General features: G+C 33.5%; 1 protein-coding gene across 1 annotated transcript; it reads left to right on the top strand.

Annotated features, from left to right (window-relative positions):
• Positions 1–6408: 6408 nt before the first annotated feature.
• LOC129898657 (uncharacterized) lies at positions 6409–10573 on the top strand. The gene is made up of 9 exons (XM_055973282.1): positions 6409–6618; positions 7431–7782; positions 8115–8148; positions 8425–8628; positions 8964–9053; positions 9349–9414; positions 9500–9591; positions 9693–9740; positions 10316–10573. Exons 2-9 carry the CDS (start codon positions 7460–7462, stop codon positions 10425–10427), a joined length of 969 nt encoding a protein of 322 aa, XP_055829257.1. The 5' UTR covers positions 6409–6618; positions 7431–7459; the 3' UTR covers positions 10428–10573.
• Positions 10574–10793: the final 220 nt, after the last annotated feature.

Raw genomic sequence — 10793 nt, 5'->3', positions numbered from 1 at the left:
AGCCTTCCGTACGCGGAGAAAAAGTAAGGTTAGGATTAGGACAATCCCTCACCTTATGATCGAAGCTCCCATAATTAAAACAAGCGTCAGAAGCTCTTCTACAAGTATCAAAGTGATTCCTTCCACATTACGCACAAGTGGGTATACGAGTCTTGCCTTGGCCAGAGCTTGGAGTGCTGGCAGTAAAGGAACTTGATCTATTCTTCTATGTTGGGCTAACTTGCAAAAAGTATTAGCTTGGGAACTGTCAAACCTCCCCCTTTTTGATGGACCTCTCGAATCTGCATAAGCTTTCCTGAACTTATATTCATTTCTACCATCTTGTTCTTTGTCGATCATTTCCCAAGTAAGAGCAGCTGAAACTAATTTACAAAAGTTTTCATGTTGTAGGACAACTATAGATTTTCTAATAGAATTATTCAAACCATCTTCGAATCGCCTGCACTTATCTTTTTCATTATTAATAATACCCCAGCATAGCGGGACAGCTTGAGAAACATTTACTGATATTCAGCAATAGACATACTCCCTTATTTTAAATTTAAGAACTCCTTTTTCTTTGCATAATGATAAGCAGGTGCGACATACTTCTTATGAAATTCTTTCACAAAATCATTCCTAGTAAGAACAAGAGGTTTTGCCCTGGCATTCGGTAGACTTACCCACCAATCATAGGCTTCTTTTTGTAACAGTTAGACAACATACTTAAATTTGGCAGCGTCAGAACACTCTAACTGCTCGAACAATCTTTCAATCCGTTCCAACCACTGCTTGGCATCTGTAGGGTCAACAGTGCCTTCAAACTCAACTCCACCCATTTTTCTCATTTTATCAAAGTTCATTTCATTAGGTTCAGGCACTCTTCTAGCCATGTGACGGAAGAAATCGACCATTTATTGAAAAAGGGGATCAACAGCAAGAGCACTATGACTAATTTGCGGGTGTGGCCCAACTCTCGTACCCTGATTACTTCCTGCTTCAGATTCCCTTGTACTAGGAGGATTAGAATTTAAAAAATGTTCTCCAACCCCTTATTGTAGGTGAAGTTGGGCATTAGAGGTATTTAAACCCTCACGAGCGGCTTTCATAAGTCTATTAGAAGTAGAAGATGCTACGACTTAATTCCTTCATAAGGGAAGATCACATTGCATTAGGGACATGTACATGATGCATATGCACTATATACAAAAATAACATGTAACAAAAATAAATAGTATACCAACAAGTCACAACAAAAATCCTAGAATCATAAACCTAGGCTCGGATACCAACACTTGTAGCACCCCCTTTGGGAGGATTTATAAAATAAAAAGTAGTTTTTTTAAAATCATAAATAGTCAACACCATTGCGGGTCCATAAAATATACAAAACTCAAATCAGTAGTTATTATAAAACTATTATCCTCTTTTGTGCAAAATGACAAGCAAACATATAAATGAAGTACAAGCATGACTTGAGTTAAAATCACACTCCAAATTAGCAAAATTAGTCACCCTGTTCAAGTTACAGGCATATAGTTTTGTTTTCACAAGCCACATGTATCATGTACAAGTCCCCCAAAATATTTATAAAAACTAGATGCATATGCAGATGTGATCTTCACAAGGGCTCCAAAAAGTCTACTCCAAATGGACATCTTCATAAGTCGTCCCGCATATTACCTACGATAGAAAATAACTATCGCTAAGCATAAAGCTTAGTGGTATAAAAACTTTGGGCTTGGAGCCATTAAATTCTTCAACTCTCTGGTTCATCGCAGGTGGCTCAATAAGGTAAAAGTAAGCCCAAGTGAACAAGTATATCAAAGTATCGAATACAAACCTTGAAGACTTTCAAAATCAATATCAATATTCGAAGGCTCAAGTATCAAGAAGCTTATAATTCAATTCGATAGAGTTGTCAAATAATCAATTTCGCCCAATAGGTACGTCATGCCTTCACACTAAGCACAATCCATATCAAGACGGACCGAAGCCCCGTAATCAAGAAGGGCAGAAACCCATATCAAGAAGGGCCGTCACCCAATATCAAGAGAATCAAGAACCATGTTGAAAGTGGCTTTCCACTCGTACTCAAGAATGGGCGAAACTCCATCGTCAAGATGAAATGTAAATTCAAAATCAAGATGGGCAAGATCTGAATCTAGAGGCATGCTAATATCGATGACAAATCACCGTAACAAGAAGGAAAAATTCCCATCAAGAATACAAAATGATCAAGCAATTCATACAAGTGGGCGGTTTAGTGAAAGTTTTGCAATACTTGAGATAATAATTATACCAAAATACAAAACAAGGAGAAAGGAAACAACCCATCAAAATACTTTAAATTTAAGAAAATAAAATATTCCAAGTGCAAGTTTATACACGAACCTCAGCGTTTTAGCATACAACAGGTTCTACCACAACTCAAGGAGCTCAATTCCTCTCCGTCATAGACCAATCAAAATCCACTTTGTCAAACAGTTCCTCTTAGCTTGTATAAGAACATATACTCCTTAAATATACAATTTAATATCTATTTAAGTTTAAAATTCTCATCATATCGAAACTAAACATGAAATTAATAAAAAAATCAGCCTAAACTATTCAAACCGGAATTCTGGACAACCTACTGTCCTGTAGTGTTGCTCAGTTTCGAAGGGGTAAATGGGGGAAGTAGGCTTTGTGGCCTAATGAAAGTTATATAAATGTATCTTAGGGTCACATACAATTTCGAATCACCCCTACATCAATTTTGAACAAAAAGATATGCCCAAAATACTAACAACAATCCATGTAGGATTTCCAAAACAAAATCTGGGCAACACCTTTTCTCTACTTCATCACCCTTTTGCGAGCAACTAAAAGCAAAAATGGGTTTTAGAGCCTAAATGAAAGTTATATACCTATGAAATATCTTTCCAAAACATCTTAAATAACTCGAAACGAAGCTTAACACAAGGAGTTATACTAATATTACTAACGACAGTCATATCCAAAAATGGGTTTGCTAACAAGAATAAGAATCTCCTCTCTACCCCAACTATAAATTTTATGTTGTTAAACACCGTTACTTAACCAAAGAATACCTTAGACAATTACTTTACGGAATAAAATCGGAGGACTTACCTCTCTTAAAGCCAAATCGGTGGCTGCCTCTCTCTTTTCTCTAAGTTTCTCTCTTCTTTTCTCTCACTTTCTAATTGCAAAAGATGACTTATCAAGAATTAGTCATCACTTTACATGTATATATATGCTCCCTTAGAGTGTGACACGTGGCATCCCCTAGGGGTGACACGTGTCCAGCCCCTAGGGCGCCATCTCATCCATGCGCCCAAACCAAAGTTGCCACGTGGCAGCGTGGGGTCCACCCTAAGTAGGTGCATCACCTACTTGTTTCAAGTAGGTGCTACGCCTCCTTTTCCCTCTTTCGTGGGTTCGTAATCTCGTCTCACTTTAAGAACCTATGTAATCCTTGCTACTTAAGTTGGACGTGTACTCAAGTAGCTTTGTTATGTAAGACATCCCAATCAATAGCTTACATAGAACTTCATAGATAAGGTGGATCACCTGGCAATCCTTTAGAAAAAACCACAAAAAGAAAATTGGGGTGTTACAATTTTTAAGTGATAAAATAATTTGTCACTAATAATCAAATTTCTTGTAGTGTACCTTAAACATTCCATGAATCTTGAAGAAGAACCCTAACTTGAAGAATAACGATCAATAAATTCTTTCTTAAGATTCTTGAATTAGTTTCTTGAAAACCCTCGAAGAAGAAACTTGAAAAAACCTTGCTTGGAAGTTCTACGCTTGATTTTCCTTAGAATTTTGCCTTGGGATTTGAGTGAGAGAAGAAGGGGGAATTAAGAGATGGGAATCTGTTTGTTTAGGGGCTTTTAGTAGTTAAGTAATTAGTTTAGGGTTTTCCTAGGGGTATAAAGACAAAACCAACCTTTTTTTATTGTTTTCCCGTCGCCCAAAACGTCATTGCATTGTATCAAGTTAGTAAAACGATCATAAATCTTTACCCCGAACTCTTGTTGACACAAGTTGAGCGCGTTGAGAAAGAAGATTCATAGACCTTTAATTTGATAGGTTATGAGACACCTAACTCTTCGTATTCTATGAGATATGATCATTTGAAGTTGATCCAAGTAAAATCTTATATCAAAACTCAATTAGTAAGGAAGCTTTCAACTCAACATTGTGCTAGAGGATTCTTATGACCTTAATTCATCTCCAAATCTATTTCCACACCAAAGAATTGACCTTATCACCTATGCACAATTAAGAATCACCCGGTACGACCATATACACATATGAAAAATGATTCGTGTCTTAGCTTATAAATTTTTGAGGTGTTACAGATAAATATACAGAGGAGTTATGAAATTTCGTGAAATAATTAATATTTATTAGGGTATGAATAATTAGGATAGGAAAAAGTTATTATTTTCATAATAGGAACCTTTATTTGTTAGTTCTTTTGTTCATGTTGTGCCGAATTAAATTAGGATACTGAGTAGGTGTTACTTTGTTGGATATAAATATAAAACCTAATTAGTCTTGAAAAGAGAAAGAACACATGAGAATATAAATGGTATTGTATTACTACATGCAAGATAATTATATTCTGGATAGCAAAGTTGTCCACACAAGTCTTGAGAGAGATGTTTGTGATTCGTAAATTTCTTCTATTTTCCAGAGGTATGTAGGTATGATAACCATTTATATATATATATATATATATATATATATATATATTATTATTATTATTATTATTATTATTGTTGTTATTATTATTATTTTTAGTGTTACATGCAAGATAATTTTGGATTGTTTTATATTCGGTTCTGTCAGTCTGTCCTCTTTCTCGCTGTTTATCTTTCCGTGTTGATCATTTTTAATTAAATTTACATATATTATACTTTAATAAATATATAGTAGCTCATAATATTTATTATGAAATTATAATATTCTTTGAATTACGATATAATTTATATATCGTATGGACCGAGTTCCAATAAAAATTGAATATACCAACAATGTTGTTCTTAATGTTTTTTTTTGTCGTATTTGATTGATGAATTAAAACTAGTTTTGAAAAGAAAATCACTATGATAGTAATCTTAGCAAATCGTTAGTGTCTTTGATGAAATTTTTAGCAATGTGGTCTACGTGATGGTTGAAGCAAATACATCAAGGTCGAAAAGAAACCAACTGCTTTACTTTTCAGTTAGAAATATGTTTGTCGGGTTAGAAAAATAATTTTGGTCATGTTAAATATTGGGATCAAAGTAGCAAAACATCGTTTAAGTTTATCAATGCAAATCTTGAAAAATAATAAATCAGACAATAAAAAGTATATTTAAACTTTAATATAATTTGATCAATTAGTCAATATATATTATATAAAAGACAGTTCGGTGCACTAAAACTTTCATGACAACAACTTTACCAGTTACTCCAAGACTTCCCTTCCCAATATATATATAATTTAAAAGTATAAAAATTCTTGAGAGATCAATGATTTCTATCTAAACAGGACTTTTTTATTAACATGATGAATATTATTATATTATTGTGTGATAGAGAAGCATCTTTAATTTATGGAAGTCCACTCTGATTATAAGTTAATTAAATATGAAAAGACCTTATTCAACAACAAAAAAAGGAAATTCAATTAAAAAGTAAAATTTAAATTTATGATACAAAATTAGCAAATCCTAACATAATGCATTGCACCAGGTTTCTTCTTTTCCTTCACTGGTAAGAAACAATTAATAACAAATTGCCGACTGAGACGTTTAATTGTTGATCGGTTGGTACAATAGTACCATCGCCATCTTCTTCTTCTTCTTTTATCTTATTTTAATTTGTCTGGCTTTAACTAAGAGCATGAAAATCAAATTGCATAATACTTGATGTAAATTAAGTTATAAGTTTTTAAAATAAAATTTAGTAATTATATAAAAATGTCATATAATAAGATGTAATAAAATTATATAAAAATAGTATATAGTAAGGTATATAATAAAATTTGGTAATTAAGATGTAATTTTTTTAAAAAATAAATTAGAAATTAGAAATTATAAGATTTTTAAAAAATAAAAATTTAGAAATTATATAAATATATTATAAATTATAATAATTAATAATATAAAATATTTATATAATAAATGAAATTATTCCTCATTAGTCAAGCTTTAATGTATATATTGAGCGTCAGATGAAACCAGTAACTAAGACCAAAAAAGAAAGTGTGTTTTGAGAAAAAGGAAAACAAATAAATTAAAATAGAGATTAATTATTTGACAAAGTAGCTTAGAAGGAAATAGGAGACGTAGGGAACGGAATTGCGTGTTTTTGTTTGGGCAAAACTTTTGTATTGGTCCAGATTGACATCCACGTGGTTGTTTTTTGTGATTCATCTCATTTCTGTATTATACAACTTCCCTGGACCCATCACTTTAATCTTCCACTAACCCATTTCCCAATTGAAACCACACATATTTCACCCCTCTGGTCTCATGTCCTTTGTCAACACAAAAAAATAGAAACATTTTCAGCTAAGAAAAGTAAATAATGACAAGAATGGCAGTTTCTTGTTGATTCTTGAAGGAACTTTTCTGGGTAAGCTCTACTGTTTGTTCATATTGTTCTTGTTCATCTTTAGTGTTTGGTTAATGGTGTACTATTTTTGTGTAATTTTGTTAGTATTCTTTTGGAGATGAGCATCATTATCTTCTTAATAGAATTCTGTCTCATATTATGCTATTACGAATCTTGGAAAAGCTTTTACTGTTCCATTTTTTTTTAATGTTCTTTATAGTACTCAATCGCCAATATTGTCTCCAATCTGAAGAATATATTCTAGCCTCCTTGAGCTAGAAGAAAATATTTTATAGAGTGAATGCCTTAGTGTCTACCTGCATTGAGTTCATTAAGGGGCTTAGAATTTAAGGAGCTAAACACACGAAGAAACTATAGGGATCAACATTTATTATATATTCATAAAAAAAATACTTTTGACCTCATATATACAATGTAATTTTTTGAAACCCCTTGCAATACCGTGGCTCTGTCCTCTAGTTCATGGTAATAGAATATAGATATTCAATTTCTTTCAATAACTAATGAATTTAAATTCCTAAATACTGTTACAAAAACACTTCGTTAAAGATCTACTAGAACTCAGTTTCATAAAGAGTTCCTGTTTTAAGTTGGAAAGTGGAAGTACTTTCCTTTTATTGTGCAGAAAATGGGAAAGAGAAGTTACATTTCAACAATAGTATGATTTCTTGATCAATTTGAGAAATTACATTTTCTGTCTGAATTTTTTCGAGTTCTTGTGATAGCCAATAGCCTCTGCAATATGAAACTATCAAGCTTTTGGTAAATCATACTTGGCCACCGATACTTAATTACGATGATCTTTTTAACAGGATCTTCAATTCATACTTGGCCACCAATTATGACAATCGATACAACAACTCCAAGTTATTGGCTGAACTGGAGATTCTTAATATGTGCAATATTGATATTAGCAGCTATGGTGGTATCAGTTCTTCTTATATGGAAGTATGAAGGTTCTTCAAAGTCGAGAAGCCAGCGAAGAGAAAATGGGCAAAAGAAAGCAGGATTTTTGTACAAAGATGATGTTTGGAAGACATGTTATAAAGCAGTCCATCCTAATTGGCTGCTTGCTTATAGACTAATTGCCTTCTCCCTACTTCTGTCTTTACTCATTGCAGATGTAGTTCTCCACGGCGTGCACATACTTTATTTCTATACCCAGTAAGGATATTCCCATGTTTTTTAGCTCCACATTTCATCTTGGCATTAATTTGTTTTGTGTTTACTCTGTGGATGTTAATCAGAAAAGGATCCAGGGTTTGAACATGTTTATTCAGGATTTGAACTTGCTATGATGTCAATTATTTCCCATTAATACACAAACGACCTCACTAGAAACTCAATAGTTCAACAACAGTAACTTCAAAATCTAAAGATAACAATGTCTAATAAAATTCACTTTCGACTTCCATTTATTTTAACAAGCTATTTTCTTGATTGAAATATGATCCATCTTGTCTTTTGTTTTTCAATGCTCTTTTTGTTCTGAACAGATGGACATTCACCTTGGTTACGGTCTACTTTGGGGTAAGTTACTCATCTATGATCATCTTTAATTGTGTCCCCAGTTTGGTTCATGTATACACATTTTTGAGAATGGACAAGTGGGAAAAGATGGAATACGGAGGAATAAATACTCTGTTTCCCTCGCCCTGCAAGGCAGACTATTTATTAATTATCCTTCAGTAAACAGCTAAAGAATTTGTTATTCACACTGCACGTCATGTCTGTCCACGTCCCTTTTATTTTCTGATTATTGTATTTCTTATATAAGTTGGTAATGTTCTCAGCTAAATTTACTAGCTAGGATCTTCACTGTCCATCCGTGGCTGTCTCCAATCTCGCAAGGGAGGTAGTAGTGCGACCGTTGATGGTGTTGATACAGAGAGAGGCACTTACACTGCTCCACTTCCTGAAAATGCAAGCATACTTATTGTATCCAATGGCTTGAATTCCCATGGCGAGCCACATGATCCTTGGGGCCTTGCCTTGCAAATAATCTTCCAGGCATGTTCTCTTTGTTCGCAAGTTATAAACCAGTCAGTCGGTTTCTTTTTCTTTCATTCCTCTTTGCTGTTGAAGGTAAAGATGCAGATAGTCTATCTACTCCCATGTGGTATATAGAATATCTAAATCTTCTATAATTTCTCACGTTTGTCACAAATGCTGATTATTTAGTTCTTTCCAGTCTAGTCTAACATATTTAGGCCTTGGTAGGCATCCTGCAGGCTGCAAAGTCGCCACTAGTTAGTGTTGTTTGTCATAGAGGTTGTTTAGTACTATTCATGCTGCATTTTATGGATACTTGGCTAATTTTTCTTCCTACCCCAAATAATATGTAGATGACTGCAGGTGCCGTTGTGCTTACAGATTGTGTCTTTTGGCTCGTTATCTATCCATTCCTTACTGACAAAAACTACAAATTACATTTTGTAAGTAAGAGAACTTTTACTTTCTTATCTAACTCTTGTTTTAGTTCCGTAATTTTTGCTTGATTTGTCTCGTATCTTTGATGCTTTGCTTCAATTCATGGCTCATCTGGGCTAGTGTTAATGGTATCAAGCTTGAACATTCTTCATAATGATATGGAGTTTATTGCAAGGACCAGATTTTTGGCGCAGTTATGCATTGCTATCCAACTGTTGTAATCTTAAGCTCATTTTCAGTTGTATTATATACTAAATGCATCTGCCTCTGCCTAATCTGATAGTCTGTGTTACTGCACAGCTGGCTGTTTGTATGCATTCTGTCAATGCTATTTGCCTTCTAGGTGATGCATTTCTAAATCGTCTAGTAAGTTTGAAGTTCCCTACTGTCTAAGCTTTACATGTTATCCATATCTAAGCATGGTTAATATTCGTTCTTACTTCCTTTTCAGTGGTTCCCTTTCTTCCGGATAGCATATTTTGTTCTTTGGACATGCCTGTTTGTCATTTTCCAGTGGATCCTCCATATTTTTGTCTCGTTGAGGTATATTTGCATTTGATCATGGTTGTTTGTTCTTATAGGACACCTGACTCATCTAAGGCGTATGCTTTTTACTAAAAAGCTGTTAACTTCTGTTGCAACAGGTGGCCGTATCCCTTTCTAGATTTGTCATCTCAATATGCTCCCGTTTGGTATGTGTGTAACCTCATAAGAACTTTTTACATGACGTGTGATGATTTTTGAAGATGGAAATAAGTACCAAGGTTGAAGATATGGATAAAAAATTGTGTCTTATAAATTTCATTAATCATAGGCCTTTATATAGCCACCCACATAAACAAATTAGTTGTCTCCTCCTACAACGAAAGTATTAAAATCTTACTAAAACTAATAAGAAACTGAATATTCTACTAAAATCAACTATTAGGCTCCTTCTACAACTAAACAATTAATTAATATTCTAGAAAACTATAGCAGTAACAGATGCAACATCCAACACGACGTGACATCTTACATCTATTTGTAGGTTTTCCAGTTTCTTGTTCCAATACATTGCAAAACTGATTGATGACTTTGAGTTTCCCATAAGATAATTATCATACAAGAAGACATCTTAGGAAAGGAAATACTTTTCTCACAATTGTATACCTTCTATAAATGCATCTGTAGTTTCAAACAATATAGAGATGGGCAGATTAGTATATGCAGATAAGTTGATGAGCTTATTTGTGCTCTTCATGTTTTCACACATATGTCGAAATTGCAGGTACTTTGCTGTTGGTATTCTCCATCTCCCTTGCTATGGAATCTTTGCCATACTGATTAGAATGAAGAAGTGTTGGTTATCCAGATTACTTCATAGCCCGATCGAGATGTAGGTCAAGTTGGAGATGGTCAATGAGTTCAAACTCAATTAAGCGGTCCACGAAATTGTATTTTTATTTTCCGTGCACTGAAATAAATCAGTAGAACATGATATATGAGATGTAATTTTTTTATTATTATTGATTTGACTTACTAGTAAGTTGGTGTCATTGTATTTACTTCTCTCTCCCTACTACAAAAATCACTTTTAGCGGCAATTATTTAGTGGCAATAATATAATTGCCCGCTAAATTATGTTTGATAATCAATTATTAGCGGCAATAAGTTAGATAACAGAAGTATTAGTATTCCTACCATCATTTTTTATTTCATTTCATTAAATAAAGAAAATACTTTTTATTCTAAGATTCACCAACATT

Source organism: Solanum dulcamara, chromosome 8 (assembly GCF_947179165.1).
Source record: "Solanum dulcamara chromosome 8, daSolDulc1.2, whole genome shotgun sequence".
Taxonomy (NCBI): Eukaryota; Viridiplantae; Streptophyta; class Magnoliopsida; order Solanales; family Solanaceae; genus Solanum; species Solanum dulcamara.
Note: the sequence above shows the minus strand (reverse complement) of the source record. Positions and strands in the feature narration are given on the sequence as shown.

What these genes read in the sequence shown, in the direction of transcription:
- LOC129898657 (XM_055973282.1), top strand. Translation starts at nt 7,460, where the DNA reads ATGACAATCGATACAACAACTCCAAGTTATTGGCTGAACTGGAGATTC. An exon ending in ATACTTTATTTCTATACCCA is followed by an intron (nt 7,783 to 8,114) that starts GTAAGGATATTC and finishes TGTTCTGAACAG; the next exon opens with ATGGACATTCACCTTGGTTA. An exon ending in CCTTGCAAATAATCTTCCAG is followed by an intron (nt 8,629 to 8,963) that starts GCATGTTCTCTT and finishes AATAATATGTAG; the next exon opens with ATGACTGCAGGTGCCGTTGT.